General features: G+C 45.9%; 1 protein-coding gene across 3 annotated transcripts in view; it reads right to left on the bottom strand.

Annotated features, from left to right (window-relative positions):
* Positions 1-1,746: 1,746 nt before the first annotated feature.
* Positions 1,747-17,150, bottom strand: part of LOC138449209 (zinc finger protein interacting with ribonucleoprotein K-like) — a 740,539-nt gene continuing 725,135 nt past the window's right edge. For all 3 annotated transcript variants that reach the window (XM_069604751.1, XM_069604753.1, XM_069604752.1), the window contains one exon: positions 1,747-2,510. In XM_069604751.1, the coding sequence (XP_069460852.1) occupies positions 1,939-2,510 (572 nt within the window). In that variant the 3' untranslated portion in view covers positions 1,747-1,938. The remainder of the gene's footprint in view (positions 2,511-17,150) is intronic.

The raw sequence follows: 17,150 nt of genomic DNA, 5'->3' as shown, positions 1-17,150 counted from the left end.
AGGTTGCGCAGCACTGCTTGGCCGACCCTGGACTCCTCCCTGGAATCCCGGTCAACGCAGTAGAATCTCGTGAAGGTGTGCGTCGACCTCCACGTTGCAGCCCTGCAGATGTACAGCAGGGGCACACCAGACAAGAACGCTGTGGTAGCAGCGATAGCTCTGGTCGAATGGGCTCTCGGACGGCCGGGCAACTGTTGGTTTGCCAACCGATAACAGTGCATGATGCAGCCGGAGAGCCATCTGGAAATGGAAGCCTTTGAGAGAGCCTTCCCTTGGTTCACAGGTCCAAAGTTCACAAATAGCTGTGATGTCTGCCGAAAACCCTTTGTGCGGTCCACCTAGAACTTCAGCACTCTAGCCACATCCAGCGAGTGCAAAGTCTTCTCGGCTGGCGACGGAAAGACAACAGGTAACACCAAGGGCTCGTTGAGGTGGAAGTCCGACGGCACCTTGGGCATAAAGGAGGGTGCCCGTAGACTTGCGGTGCTCTGCCTTCTGTTGGGCCCCCAGGGCGCCCTCACAGGACTTAGAAGACCGCTCGGACGACTTCTTCTTCTTCTCACCCATAAGGCTCTTTCCTTCCAGCCAATTGGATAGACGAAGGTGTCGATCCCTGATGGTCCGTTCCGACATGTTCCCGCAAAACGCACAGACCTTCTCCACATGCGTTTTGTCCTCATGAAGGCAGTAGAGACATTTCGAGTGCTCGTCCTCCTTCAACACATTCTGCAGCTGGCATCCAGGGCAAACCCTGAACAGCTTTCCGGGCGTCGAGCTTCCTTTCTCCTGGGCCATGTTCGGGTAGGCCGCAGAAACTCCTGAATTTTCACCCTTGAGGGGCGAAGAAAAATCTGACATGGATGCCCGTTGATTGGATGTAGAGACGGTGGAGCTTGAGGATCTATTTGACCGAAAAATGAGAATTTCTCTTTGAAAAAGCGCGAAAACGCAGCAAAAGCTCGAGAGCTAAACACGAGGACTCCCAACACTTAAGCGTGCGGTAAAAATCTGAGGATGGCTGCCAGAGGCGGGGCTTAGGGAGATGGCAGTCATTGGCTGGGGGCAGTATGACCCAGAGACCAGTGATTGGTTACTACTGAGAAAGACAGATCAGAAACGAAACTGATATTTTCTTTACCGAGGATTCCCAGCCCGACGACAGGGAATATTCATGAGCATGTGAATCCATGCCAGACCCCATGCTGGAGAAATAGTTCCATTCAGTCTTCTTCGTTGCAAGCATTTCTGAAACAATCAACGGGACGAACACCACAGCGGAAACATGATTTGTTCCTACTTCACTATCTCTTGAATCTGACAAAGGTTTTTCCCACATCAAAAAACATTCTCTCTGGGGTTTAGTGTCTCCAAGTTGGATACATGTTTGCAAGTTCAGTTAAAAGACAAAACCACAGGCTTGAGTCAGTGCATGATAAGATAAAATGTTCTATTTGGAGTTTCTCAAATTAACAGGTATTCTTACTAGTACCTTACTAGTGAAAGAACATGTTACAGTTTTATAGTTTGTATGACCAGGTTTGTTTCGAACTTACTTATTACAAGCCTAGTCATAACAAACAAATGGCTGTTTCAGCATTTGCTGCAAATCTTGATAGCCTAAATGCATTTCCTGAAATCTTATAATCTTCAGTCTCTCAATTCTATGATCTAAATGATCACTAAATAGATCCTTCTGTGACTCCAACAAAAGCCCTCTTATTAAACAAAAAAAGGTGTCCTAACAAGTCCAGTTAAATACATTTTATTATTCAGGATTCGAGTATGCCACATATTCACTACATTACTGTTTTCTGTAATACTTGGCTGGGGATCCCATTGTCTCTCTTACAATATGCTTTGCCATACGCTGAATAGAAGTTCCCTTTTTCTTGAAGTTTTTTCTCATCGTCTGGTAGAATAATATCTTCTCTCTTGCGGTTAGTGTATTCGCTGATGTAAAATTAGGTTCCCCTTTTGATTAAAACTTTTGTCACATTGAGTACAATGATATGGTTTCTCTCCTGTATGTATTTTCCTATGCCGATTGAGTGTGCCACTTTGGCAGAAACTTTTTCCACACTCATTGCATTGATACTGCCTTCTTCCCATATGTATTCTCATGTGCCTGACAAGATGCATGTTTTGTTTGAAACTTTTCTTACAAACAGTACATTTGAATTGTGTCCAGTTTAGGTTTGTGTTTTGCTGGCACGGAAGATGGTCTGTGTTTGCCAGAGTACTTTTATTTTCATTCGTTTTATCAGATATGTGTAGAATGGGAATTCTAGGATATGAAACAGCAAGTGTTGAATTCTTGTAACCCATTTCACACTGAGTATGCTTCTGTCCGTGCGTTATCGGACTGCTTTCTGACCACAACTGGCTTCTTGAATATATTTGCTGTCCAGAGCCTTGGAAAACACTTGTAGCTTTGTCAGGTGAAGCCTTGCTTGATGAGGTGGTCTCATTGCATTTTAAATCATTAACTGCTTTCCTTATTTGTCCATTACCTGTTGGATTCAAATACATCTGGTTATTAGAAGTCTTGTCACATTACATTTTAAATCATTAATTGTTTTCATTATTTGTCCATTAGCTGTTGGATTAAAATGTATCTGGTTATTAGAAGTCTTGATGTTACGAAAAGTATGTTGGCTATTGGAGTTCAGATGCAGGACAGTGAATGGAGGTCTCACTGAACACCAAAAGAGCAATTAATTGATTCATAAGCAAGTAATTATTGAGATGCAAAAACAACCACAATGAATGCATGATGCTTTCATAGAGCACAGGCCTGTCACCGCTACAGTTCTGCATCAAATTCTACATATGTCAACAGCTGCTGAAGCAATTGTGCAGGTCTGTGGAGCAGTAGCTCTGAATAAAGTGTGAAGATGGCTTAGTCTTCAATGGCTGAGAACATTGTGATAGCTGTACAATTTAAATTGCGGGAAAATTTAGCTGTTGACAAAACTCAACAGAAGGCATATTAGGGCACCCTATTGATCCACTCCTCACCTTAACCCTTTATCCAATGTTGGTACCTACCGCCAAACCTATCCAACCAGTGAGAGCACTGGCCTTGCTTAAAAGTCTTAGTGCAGTCCAGTTTTTCCCATTTGTTATGCCCACAGTACCGTGTGGATGGCCAGATAATTTAAGGGCTATAGACAGCCAGTGAACCTAGGACAAGCTTTTGGACTTCACGAAACACGGTCTTATTCATGGTTCTGAAACTCTTCAACTGAAATTCGAATGGCACGAAAATTGAGATACATGGCAAAAAGAAGAGGGAATTGGGAAAATAAATCTCTCAAACAGGCAAAGTTTATATACAGTAAAAATGGCAAGAAATGGGACAACTGAGATTATGCATTCAACTGTTGACAGGTTGTCTGCCCGGGAAGCACAATTGTATTATTACATTTGAAAGCGTTAAAACCGGAAAATGACTTACAAAGATAACACATACGATTACAGGACTTAAGGTGCAAGAAGGCAACACTGATGAGGGAGGCATGGAAACCTGTTAGCCTCGTTTAGTGGTCCAGATGTAGTCCACATGGTGATCAGAGTACACAAGTTGGGGAAGGGAAAAGTGGGTAATAATTTGTTGCAGAGTAAGGTACTTGCTAAACTCCATTTGTTTAAAATGAGAGAGGATTCTTGAGGCTGCAGAGGAAACTGGAAAGATAGTTTTAAAGACAAGTTAAAGTTATTCACGCAAGCTTCAACCACTAGCCTTTGGAGCATCACCCAAAAAAGTAAATTATGCATGATCCGTAGACAACAAGGGGAAAAAAGGAAACCACACTAGTTAGAAGAATACATATGATAATAAAAAATGCAAAAACCTGGCACAAAGATAGGAATCTGCTTAAGCAAAGGTGTTCTAGAGTGCACTGACTGTTAAATGGGTGAATGCACAAAGTGACTGGGGCCTTGGACTGATGTTTGTTCAGACAGAATGTATAGATTTGTATTTATTGAATAAAGGGTGCCATTTCAAGCAGCAATTACAAATAAAGGGTGCATTAATGAAACAGAGGAAGGCAGTCCGCAAGAAGAGAGGGGGACCTTCAGAATGGGATCAAGAGATCAGAATTTGAATATACGGTGAGGACATGTGGCTCCTGGTTTTATGGTATTAATTATTCCAACATTTTTATTTGTTGTCTCTTATTTGTAGTTATCTACATGTATTGTTTGTTCAGTAAAATAATACTATTAAACTAGTATTATTCTGCAGCTAAGATGAGTAGAATGTTATCTGTTAAGAAACTTACAAGGGTCATAAAGGACACATGGAGCTGTGTTCTTCCACTTCAAGTTCAACACCATTTTTAAGTTAAGACATGGCTGCACCTGCGAGGGCGGATGACCCAAGACATATGTGGTCAGTGATTTATATAACTTTGGACCTACTTTTTAATCCACTTAAACACTGTGTGCTGCCTGTCTGCCACTGGCCTGCAATAAATGACAGTATCAGGAACCAAGTAGAAAGGCATGCTTTTCTGTATTTTTCTATTTTTGAAGATAAACACAAATGAATAAATGGAAAACAGGGAGCTTTACACATAAACCAGGGACTTAGTCAAGAGCCAGACATAAATATAACACACACTCCTTGCCTAGTGCTATGACAGTTGGCAGAAGACACATGTTGACATATTCAAAATTGCATCATAGAAATGGCGCCAGGAAAGAAGGGGTGGAATTGGTCAGTTTGGTGGGAGAAGCCCCTCCACTGGTCAAAAGGTGCAGTTGTGAGGCAGGGGGAGGGCATTACAATGGAGCGGTGCAAGTAAGGAGAAGCTGCAGAAGCTTAACATAAACAGGTTAAGGATTGGCTGGCTTTTTTAGGGTACATGTTGTGAGGAGCCAGGAATAAGACTAGGACACAAAGGCGCCATGGGTTTGGTCAATGACTTATTAAAACAAAAGGGGTGGGGAAATGCCTCTCTGTTCATGCTCTAGGAGGTATCCCTAACCAAAACCAAAACGAAGGATCTCTCAAAGTCAGAATGTCGAAAGAAAACCCATCCTGTGACCAAAGTACTCTTCTGACCCTCACATTCTAACAAACGTAAGTGAAAAGGGTAATGTCTTTGGCCTTGAGTGGTTCACAAATGTTAAAAAAGGAAAATGCATAACTCCAACACAAAAGTTCCAACAGGATAGAGTTCCTTGTTCCATAGGGTGGTTCCCTGCCCCTGGATTTCTCTTCCCTTGGTTGCTTATTCAACAATGTCAGTTCCTTGGGTTTCTCTTGATCAAGAACACAATGTACAGAACAACTTGGCTCTCTGTCTTTGTCTTGTTAGGGTACCCTGTGTACTCTCCTGACAAGTTTTCACTCCTCTTCTCGTGATCAGCAAGGCCTTTTGCTAATCCTAATTTTTCTTTCGCAGGACCTCTTTAAACCATGTAATCCCTATACAATGTTTGATTTGTCCTTGTATGGTATACTCTCCTGCCATGGCTTTCTTAAACACACACACTTGCAACTGCCTGGTATACTCTCCTGCCAGGGCTTTTCTCAGGTGGGCTTTGCACACCTCTCCAAAATTGACAGTCTCTTGTTTTTGCTCTTTCTGATATTATATCTGCTTACTTTATTATCCTGCCAGGACTTCTTTTACATGTGTATTGCATACACTCACAAACTTGAAAGTCTTGCGTTTCTCTTTCGTTCTTTGTTTCAAAGAAATAATCTCTTGCTCCTTCTCTCTCCTATATGCTTCATTAGTATGCATCCGGTTTCGGCATGGCTACCAATACGCCCCGGCGTGCCTGCTTCTCCTGGGTGGACTCACCGGCTCCGACTGGCGTATTCTTCTCCTGTGGCAAGTCGGTAGCGTTTGCTCTGTGTTTCCTCCTCTGTCGCTGCACCCGTTTCTCAGCTTCTCTGTGTCTTGCGGTCCCTGCTGGGCTCTTCTGCTTTGTGTCTTCAGGTTTCTGGTAAGGCAAAGGCTCCCTCCAAACACCTGCAAACGCCCTAGGAGCCCTCTGTTGGTGTTACTCACCGAACCAAGGGTTCCGGACTATTGGAGATGATAGCTGGTTCTGCGCCTTGATGAAGAGCCTGGGTTATACCTAACCCAGGCCTCCTCACTTGAGGGAACCTTTTTTATGATACACCCCTCTGCTGGAGGAATAAGACAGCGAGAGGAATAAATCACACAAAAGAGTGGTGAGAACACACCGCCATGTAATCAGGCTGCAAGAAAAGACAAGAATATTAGCATACATGGAGAACAAAAATAATACTCCTATATAGGAGAAGGAGAATCACCTGCCTAGGCACTGTGCTGTTCCAGAATGGGTATGATGTGTGATCGTAACCTTCTCCCCTCAAGGACCTATAAGACCGTGATTAGAATTACCCTCTGTGTGACCTATGGAAGAAAACAATATAGAATTGATTGACACTTCCTTAACAGGTGCATATTTTGAGGAGCAGAGGGAAATGAGGAATCGTAGAAAAGTTAAATCAACCAACGACAAGGATAAAATAATAAACGGGTAGTTAGTAAGGATTTCTAAGCCCGATCGGCACGAGGGCCACGCTAGGACCAGGATGGTGCACAAGGATGTTACAGCAGCGTGTCCAGAAATGTGCACAGTATCCAAGTCCTTTCCAAGGAACATGGATGGCAGCAGCTGAAGGTCAAATCAGGAGGAGTTGCCCTCGAGGAGTAGAAGTTATACACGAGGCAGTGTTTAGCCAGTGGGAGTTAGGTATCAGGATAGCACTGAGACTGGAAGTAAGGCAGTCTGTGTAAGGGCCGGAGTCAGAACCCAGGAATGAAGGGAAGCGCTGGAAAGCATTGGAAATCGAGGCAGAGGCAGCCCGTGTATTGAGCTAGAGCCAGCAACACGAAAATAGAGTAAGTGCTGGGGCCAGTGGTGGAGGTGGGCCTGGATCAGAAACCAGATCAATCAAAGAAAGCATCAAGACCGAAGGCAAAAGCAGTCAGTGGAACGAGCCGTAGTCAAATACCAGGAATTCATAGTAAGCGATGAAACAGGAGGCGGGGAGCAGTCTGTTAGCCGTGTGCAGGGTCGAAGCTAAGAAGTACAAGAGTCACCACTAGGAACAGAGGCAAGAGCAATCAGTTTCAGCAAGTTGAGTCAAGAGGACAAAGAATGGTACTAAAGGGTATCCGGTCATTGCATTGTCAACCAAAGCATCGACAGCCAAACAATCTAAAAAAAAAGCATCTAAAAAAACAAAAAAGCATCTAATGCATTTTTCTAGATGGTAAAGGGTTTCGTTTAATAAAAATGCGGTTTAAAGGTTAAATAAAGGGGGTTGGTGACCACCCATCAAAAAAAAAAAAGAAAAATAAATGCATTAGATGTTTTTGTTTTAGATGCTTTTTTTTAGATGGTATGGCATTAGATGCTTTGGCTGTCGATGCAATGACTATAAACCGTACTGAAGCTGTGGTAACAAGGGAAAGTAGCTGCAATCAGAAGCAGCGAGCTCCCGCTCCGTTATGGTTTTAAATCGTTGCTGGGGGTTGGGCCGGCGGCAGCAGGCAGCCGACTGCTCACGTGAGAGCGTGGATGCCGCAATCAAGGCAACGGATCTCCAAAATGCCAGCGTCGCTGCTGCTCGCTTCCAGCAATTAAAATACGGAGTGGCGACATGCCGGTTCCTAACCATGATGGATCTAGGTTTGTGCAGCCGTGGGGGCCGAGAATGGGGAGTTGTAACAGTTGGCTTCGGGCATTCCTGCAGCATGTTTCTTCTTGCAATCAGCTTCCCTGACTTTGGTTCCAGAGCTGGTCGGCTCCACGACCCTCTCTCAAGCCACACGGTCTCTCGGCTTGTTCCGAGAGAAGCAGCCTTCTCTCTCCAGCATCACGCTTCAGTCAGCTGCTCCGTTTGTTTAAATATCCTGGTCGCAGGTATGCGCTCGCAACAACTAGAGTGCAGCCTGAGTTCCTGGCCTTCCTTGATCTGCACTACTCCATTCATCTTCCCTGTTGCAGTTTTCTGGTAGTTATGGGAATGGAAGTTAATTCTTGAAGTTTTAGAGATAACGTCTGGGTAATTGTTCTTCAAAGGCAAGCCAGTTGTAGATGACTTGTAGGTAGAAGCTGAGAAGATTTTTCATTATTTTTAGAGGGTAAGTCCGATTGTGATGACTTACATACAGCTCTCATTAGAAGGTCGTCAGCATCCTTCCTAGGTGGATGAGGGGAGGTTTAACAGTATTCCATTAAGGCATTAGGCAGGGATGGGGTATCCTCAAAAGAAAATGGGGGATACCATGTCTCATCCGATGGCGCTATGATATACTCCCAGAGGTCATGTCCCCATTCGATCCTCCCTCATATAGCCACCCCAGGGTCGGTATCAGGTAGTGGCTGCCGTCCCCTGGCTAGAGGTCACAGCCGAGGAAGGAGTGATGACAACATCAGATTCATCACATACCCTTTGGTAAATCCATTCCCAGTCCCATTCAGTAAAGCTACTCTCAGACACGGTATCGGAAGCGGCTTCTGAGAAACAGTAGTGCGGCTTGACACGCGGTCGATAAGACGCCGATAGGTGCTTTCTTCTAAGCTCCTTCATGCTCACTCCAGTTGGGCCCAGATGCATGGGAGAAGCGGTGGGAGAGCCTGAAACAACCCGGAGCACCTCTTGAGTGTTGCAGTGGGTGCATGAGCTGGCGCACTTATGAAGCACTAGTGAAGATACGAGGCAAGGAGGTGCGGGGGAAGGCGGCAGAGTTGGGTGCCTGTCCTCCTCGCCTGTTCCACTCGTGTGGTGAGTGCCACACAAACATAACCGTGAGTGGCATTAAACGACCACTTAGTGGATCCCCCTACACTACCCCTACCCTACCTTTGCTCGATAAGAACCTGACCAAAGCAGCGAGTGCATCCCGCACCCTGCAGAGAGAAGGGTCTTGTCTTTACTTGTGCTGATAGAAGGGCTGGGGCACGTATAGTGGGAGTGAGCACATAGCTCCCTGGGGCCTAAGTGTTTGAGTGCTCGGTGAGTGTTTATTGTGTTCACTGTGTCCACATCAAAGGCCCATCCGCCTGACCAACTGCACAAACTGTGTTCCATAATGTGGGACATTGTTGGCGTGACACCTTCTGTAAACCGGGTGAGTCTACGTAGAAATGGTTGGCAATGCATGCTTAAAACATCTAATTGTGGGAGAACCTTTGGAAGGTGACGGTGAGAGCCAAGGTAGATCTGAACCTGAGATATATTCATCAGCGAATTTTAGGACGCATTTATTGGACGCCTGTGAGGATGAATGGGAGGGGATTAATGGATACAGACTTGTGTTGGGGATGTAATCGCTCAAGAGGGACTTATCTGCATATAGTTTGGGAGTATAATAGAGTGTTAGATTTTTGGAAGGACGTCTAGGATCGGATTGATTTGGTGGCGGGTATATCATTTCCTCGAACTTTTGTGTCGGTCATCTTCCTCTCAATTGATAGTAGTAGTGGGGAAATATGGGATTCATTGGACTGGATTGGTAGGGCTTTACTAATGGCGGTGAAACATATAATGAAGGTGTGGAAATCTAGAAAAAAACCACATTATGAGAACTGGTTATCAGACATGTGTACACTTTCATGGTATGAGAAGACTCAGGCTTCTAGGCGTTTTCGGGAGACTGCTTAAGAGGAAATGTGGGGATCGTTTAATAATTTGTTTGGATAAGGTGTAGGATTTATTCTTTGGGTGTAACATTGATGAGGAGTTAGGTGGGAGGTGTTTGTCTTGTCCTGTTTGGTGTTGTGTTTTGTTTAGTGTAGAATATGGGGTGGGAATTTTATGGCGATGATGAATTGATTGTATGTATTTTAGAGAAGTGATATGTATGGAATTGCTTATACCTTGTTCTCACTGGTATGTTTTTCAATTGTGACTTTTGGAAAAAAAGTAAATAGTGTTGTAATTTACAAGAAGGTTGACAGGGCACTTCCATCTAATTACCGCCCTGTTTCTCTATTTGACAAATCTTTGGGACTATAATTCTGGATAGATTGCAGATGTGGGCAAAAGAGAACTATGTCATTGACAAATTTCAAACAGGTTTTCGGAAGGGACTGAGCACATCCCATAACGGTTTTGTGGTAAATCTCTTGCAAACTCAGGCCAAACAACAAAAGAGGCTGCTTTACTGTGCCTTTCTTGATATCTCTCAGGCATTTGATAAAGTAAATAGGAAACGTTTGTGGGCAAAACTTAGGCAGATGGAATGCCCAGCGGCCTTGGTCGATATACTGACCGTGTTACATACTGACACTAATGTAAGGGTCAGTTTAGACCAAGACACAAATTATACAGGGTGGGTGAGTAGCCGGTGTGTGTTGCGTCAGAGTTGTGTGCTAGCCCCTTTCCTGTATAGCTTATATACCAGTGATTTAGGTGAAGCATTTAAAAATATCAGAAACTTTCCCCCAAGGCTAGGAAACCCGCAAATAAATTACCTGGCCTATGCCGACGATATCGTTCTCTTTGACCTAACACAGATAGGGCTTCAACAAGCATTGGTAGCAATAAACACATTCTTTTAGCTCTAGACTTGCAGTTAAATGTGAAAAAATCTAAAGTTCTAGTGCTAAATTATGGCAGTAAATTATGGCTACATTATGGCAGTAAAACCATGCCCAAATTCAGATGGTCTATAGCTAAAGAACAACTGGAAGTCTTCCAATCATTTAAGTATTTGGGCGTAGATGTAAAAACAGCATGACTGCGACCGGCTGACCACAAAAGCTAGGCTGAACACTACCGAAACATTAGTATTTGACAGGAAGTTCGGGAGATATTCAGCTATTCCCATGATCAAATATTACAACCAAAAGGTTGTTCCATGACTGTTGTACCGAGTGGAGTCAGGCCTCCTAGCAAATACTTGGGACATAGTAGAGTCAATGGTATGGAATGGGCTTCCAAGGGGACACCTATGTCAGTTATTAGGCACAAGGTAGGACTTGTATCCCTACAAGCACAGGCAGATGTGAAACAATTGCAAGTATGTAGTGCTCTCTTGCTTCCTCCAGCAAACTGTATTCTAGCAGAACTTCAAATTGAATTGTTCTATAGTACCTCAAGAGTTCTGCTAGAATGGTTTGAAACGTGTGTAAAACTACTAAGTAACTATGACTTCAACCTAGACAAGCTGCTAGCGGCCCATGTAAATAAAAAGAAAATCATTTTCGAACTTGATTCGATTAGAAATAGAGAGGCAGCTCTGAATCATCATCTATTTTATAATCTACAGCAGAGGTCTTCAAACTGTGGGGCGCGCAGCAGCAATTCAAAAGGGGTGGGGGGTAGAGGGGTGTGAGAGCCCAGCATGAAACGTATATAAAAATACTTGTTTTTTTTTTTTTTTTTTAGATTGGAGGAAATGGAAAGGGGCGGCTCACATGGTCGGACTGGACCATAAAACTGTGTTAGACACCAATGAAAAGTGGCCTGCAGTTGCAATTGGATATTCATTCTTTTAGTCACAGACTGTTTGAATGGTACCCAAGGGGGAGTTTTTTATTGAAATGTAAGCACATTTTGATATTTAAAGAATATTTATTCAGCAACAATGGTCAAAACTACTATCTGCATAGTGAAGTAACTCATCCAACTGGCCCACATTGGCCAAAATAGTGGCCCATTCTGACTGGCCTACAATGGCATTTTTGGTACGGCATCGCCCTATTGCCCTATAGGCCAGTACAAGCCTGGCGGCTAATCCATAATGGGCGAGGGGGCGTCTAACCAGTGGCCCCCTTATCCATTATGGAGGAGCCAGCCAAGTGAAACACTGAGCGCTCCCTACGCTGATTTTTCCAGCTGAGGGAGTGCTCCTGGGCTGGCTAAACTGTCAAAGGGAAACATTGTTTCCCTTTGACAGTTCCGTTCCACAGCCGCACATGCTCACTGACCCATGCAACGCTGGGGGCTATTTGCTTCGCCAGCCTTGCATTGCTCATTGGAAATGCTGGCTGGGGCACTGCGAGGGGGTGCTCCTGCGCCTCCTCACACATACGGGCAGAGTAACCTGGAGCGGGGCATTTCAGCACCCACGCGCAGGCCCCTGCAGAAGGTACGTGTATGTTCATTTATTTTTTATTTAAATATGTGTATGGAAGCGTGTGTGCTTGTGTTATGAGTGAGTGTTTGGTGATGGGTGCTCGTATGAATGGTAGAGTGATTGCTGCGTTTGTTTTGGTCCGTTCAGCTGATTTTGGGGCGTGGGAGATAGATGGGGAAGGAGGGTTGTACAACAAAGGCATTGTTGCACAATCCCCCTTACCCACCTGCCAAAATCAGCTCACTTTCTGAGGCGCTGTGGAGCACAGGGGTCAAGGAGGGTTTTTGTTGTTTTACTGGATACTGGATACCATGCTTTCCCCCTCAGACCCCCGCCCCCCAGCGCCAATTGCAAACTGTTTGGCTTTTTACCCATTTTTTTTTAAATTATGCTCTAAAAGGCAACATTTTAACCCATTATTTTTTAAAAATTCACGGGCGGAAAACCCCCCATGAGCCCTCATTGATTGGTTCGGGCTCCCTCGCTGCGCTCTGGTCACTATTGCATTTTTGTGGAAAATATGTATGCCCCTCCACTTAAAAACAAAAAAAAAAAAAACAGCTCCCACTGGCCCTCGGACTGTGTTGGGAACGGGGTGGGTGGAGCCCAGGAACTGTGGTGGGAGGTGCATGGGAATGAGCACTGGGATAGTGGTGGGAGCAGAATGGGGAGAGCCTAGGGTCTGTGATGGGGTGGGGAGAGCCCAGGGACTGGGTAGGAGTGGGATGAGGCAGCCCAGCGACTGATGGGAGCATGTCGGGGAGCTCAGGGACTATACTGGGAGTAGGGTGCGGTGACGGCGGGCAATAGTTCATAGCCATTTCTACATACTGTCCATTTGGCATTTTCGGGGGGCCCGGCCTGCCCAAATTTTGCTTAAGAGGGACCCATGCCAAAAAAGTTTGAACAGCCCTGATCTACAATATGAAACAAGCGCATACAATGGCTTACCTTTCTTTGTAAAAAAAAACATCCTTCTAGGAAGCATCGCTGCGATATGTTACATTTCAAACTAAATGTATTCTCCACTGGGGAAGTTGAAGGTGCAAGAAAAGGTAATGAGCAATCCTTGAGAACATGTAGATACTCCTCTATATATTGAAACAAGTCGCCATCTCTTGTTGGCATGCTCTGCACTGGCTGATCTTTGCTCTAATGTTTTCAGCACTTTGTGCAGGATGTGGATTTTCTCAAATCAGATTGTTCTGGGCCAAGATTTTAAATAGCTGCGATTTGGCTGTAGATGTGACAATTATAACATTCTTGGAGATTGCACTATGTGAAAGAAAATGAAACTTGAGTCTCTTTAATGGTTTCTTGTTTTTTCGCCTCCTTTTCTTTTATTTTACCCTAATCTAATTATAATGTTGGAATTAATCAATGAATTCGATGAGTTGGATGTTTTTAAACGTTTTCAATTTGTATGTTTTTAAATCTGTGTTAAATGCGAATAGCGATTTGTACTTAAATGTGAAATATGTGTAACTTCTTTTCTCTTTTGACAATTTTTGCAAAGGTTTATCTGTTAAGCAAATAAATAAATAACCCCTCCCCAGGGGCATGGCTTGGGCAGCCATGGAGTAGGCTGGGTTTCTACTTTGCTCCGTGATCGACGATGATCCTGCGATGCTAGTGCTTCCATACCGCAGGCTGCTACAGAAAAAAAGGCGTCATGGATGTGGGAATATGGCAGGAAAAAGATGCTCCCACCTGCGACTGAATCAGCTCATGAGAACGCTTGTTTTGACACTTTGTTGCTCGGACTGAATGCGGCCAGTCGAACAAAGAGATTTGTGAAGCTAGCCGGGGCGCATCCAGTATGAGCTGCAGATGGAGCTAGGATGCAGCCACTGTAACCGGAATGCCTGCGAGGATTGCACTGTGCCCTGCCCGACCTGCGAATACAAAAGGAACCAAGATAGACAAAAGGTGGATGATGGTGGACCGCACTCTGCGGAACGATTGTAGTGGACCCAGCCCCCTGTGAGGACAGATAGAAGTTGGGTGCCCCCCTGGCAGTGCGAACTGCGGCGGGCGCACGCATGTGACTGGTGCGGCTGCCTGCTAAGCCGCCTGCCGGAAAAACAGTTCGGCGAGGACGTGCGGCTGGAGCCCGCGGGTAAATGCGGGGCTCTGACGCTGTCCACTGGAGCGCGCAGCAGGCCGAACGAGAGGTGAACGGAGGAGGCAGCCGTACGGCAGACATGCAGAATCATAATTTCCACCCAGAGCCAAAATAAATGTGCGCTGATACAACCATAGATTGACTCTGAGCCCTGTGGACTACAGGAGAGCTGTCGGAGTTGGCGGGCGCCTCCATAAACAAGAGGCGATCAGATTATACTGGCTGATACATAATGTGCACATGTGCACCCAAAACACAAGCTCGCAGGCTGAACCACATTAACACATGGCGAGCTCTGGACAAGGCCTGTTACAGTAAGACCTGTTGATGTGGCAAGAACAGGTCAATGTGAGCAGATTGAGCAGCCCAGGAAGGTGCTACACGCATGACACATTGCAGCATGTGGAAACAAAGGGCATCTGGCACGGGAACATGTGCCGTCAGAATCGTTTGGACCGCACCACGTGAGTGTGAGTGCAACTAGAAAATAGAGCTGGGACTGCGCACAAGGCGGAGGAGGTGCGCAAGGAGCTGCTAACGGGCTGAGGTGCTGGATCAGGCCCGGGAGCCCGTGAGGACACCTCGGGACACTGTACCCGGCCAGGTACACACAAGCTGTAGCGGGCAGGAGACGCAGCGCCCACTGAAAGAATAGCGCAGCGAACTGGTTAGTGCAGTGAGAAAGGAGGAACTGGTTTGAGCGCACTTAGACAGGAATATGCCCATAAGTAGGAAATGTCTGATTGTGACCGGGCCAAACACTAATTGGCTCTCAGAAAACTCGCTATAGAGGTCAAAGGATAAACGTGGGAGGACACAGCCCACTCGAAACACAATTTTTCAGGCCACCGCATAGCGCAACCTGTTGGGGTAGATACCCTGACACCTGACCGAACTGGAGACGTGAAATAATATTGCAGACCTGAGGCCAGGCACGCAAGGAAGATTACACGATGTCGGTGAAGGGGCTGAGGACCAAAAGCAAGCAATCGACAATGGAGACCTTTGCAAAGACGCAGCGAGCCCCTTTGACCCCGACGCAAGGTGCGACAGCGCCTTCTGTGGATAGTGCCCCGGAGGGAGGCAATCATCAGGTCCTAGCGGTCATAACAGAACTGAGCACTAAATGAGGCACAGCAATGGCAGATCTGCGTACGGCCCTTGAGAACAAAATTGACGCAGTAGGAATCGAAGTCGCCCTGCTGCGACAAGATGTTAGAAAGCTGGCGGAAAGGACAAGTGGCCTAGAGAGCGCAGTGAAGATAAGCACAAATAACGCAAAAGAGGTCCACGTACTTAAGCAGCAGGTGGCAACCTTGAAAACCGAGTGGAAGAGGCGGAAGGACGGGTGAGACGGAACAACAGTTGAGTGGTCGGCCTGCCGGAGGGGGAAGAGGGCCAGGACCCTACAAATTATGTGGAGAACATGATCCTGCAAGAGATAGGGGCGGACAAGCTCTCGCAGGGGTTTGCGGTTGAACGTGTGCATCGGGCTCTGATAAGGTAACCACGGCCTGAGGCCCCACCGCGGCCGATAATTGCGAAAATTTTAAACTACAAAGACAGGGAGAATATTTTGGAGTATTTTCGCAAAGGCGGTACGATAGAAAGGGCATCCACTAACATCACTGCATATCCTGACTACACTATGTTGGTGCAAAGACAGCGGTACAGTTACGTGGCAATTAAGAGAAGACTACGTGCAGCTGGAATCAGGTACATGCTTTTATACCCGGCGAGGCTGAAGGTCTTGCATAAAAGCAGAGCGTTTTTTTCGACACCCTGGAGGAAGTGACGTCTTGGCTCGACTTGCAGGGCTGCCCGGAGCAGGACGAGGAGCAAGATCGCCAGAAGCACGATAAGTGATGGGAATGTGTCAGGAACATTGTGGGGATAAGCGGGGGGAGAAGGTGGGTGAGTCCTAGTATGAAGCTTTGGAACACTTGCTCGATATTATGTGGCTTTCGGACTCTATTACCCTGTTGGACTGGAATATAGTGAACTGATTGCATAAGCGAGCTGGGTAGCGCTAAGCGTAGCAAATTCAAGACAAACAGGAGCAACAGAATAGAGGCCCTTTTTCTCTTACCCCCAAGAGTTAGTAGTAAGGCGGCCGCTAGGGCGTAGGCTTTTGCTGCACGGGGCTAGATGCGGGGGTGCCCGAGATCCAGGGATGGAGCTGGGAAAAAGTTGGGGAGGGGGGAAAGAGGATGGGAGGGGGTGTGGGGCTTGTGGTGTTTATAGTTAGAGGGAGTTTAAGTTGGGGTATGGGACTACATATACAGGTTAAGCTGCGGGAATGGTACTGCAGTTATGGGGGAGGTGGTAGGAATCTGACACGCTATGGGGGGAGCTTAAAATAGTTACTTGGAAAGTCAGGGGGCTTAATAGTTACCTGAAGAGAAACAAGGTTATGCTATACCTGCGGAGGCAGAAGATAGATATTGCACTGTTGCAAGAGATGCACCTGACGCGAGACAAGATGGAGATGATTGGGAAGAAATGGAAGGGGACTATGGTGGGTTCTTCATACTCGGCCTATGCCCGGGGAGTGATCGTTTGGGTGGCACCACATGTTCCGTTCCAGCTGTTACACACGCTGGTGGAGCCGGATGGAAGGATGGTTGTGGTGAGGGGATTAGTGGAAAATAGGGAAATAAGTATTGTAAACATGTATGCCCCAAATCATAATACTGCTGCATATTTCAAAACGCTGTGTAATAACCTTAGCAGCTGTGTGGGGAGTGCGGTGATCTAGGGTGGGAGGACTTTAATTGCGTGTTAGATCCTAAGGTGTACAGGTCAGATGGAAAAATTGATAAACCTACCCCGTCGGCTAAAGCGTTACAGACGCTGCTGAATGACTTTGGGTTCGAAGACGTGTGGAGAGCATGCCACCCTCATGACAGACAATACTTGCATTATTCTGCCCCGCAGCAACT

Source organism: Ambystoma mexicanum, chromosome 1p, assembly GCF_040938575.1.
Source record: "Ambystoma mexicanum isolate Mex_15411 chromosome 1p, UKY_AmexF1_1, whole genome shotgun sequence".
Taxonomy (NCBI): Eukaryota; Metazoa; Chordata; class Amphibia; order Caudata; family Ambystomatidae; genus Ambystoma; species Ambystoma mexicanum.
This window is presented reverse-complemented; position numbering and strand designations above follow the sequence as displayed.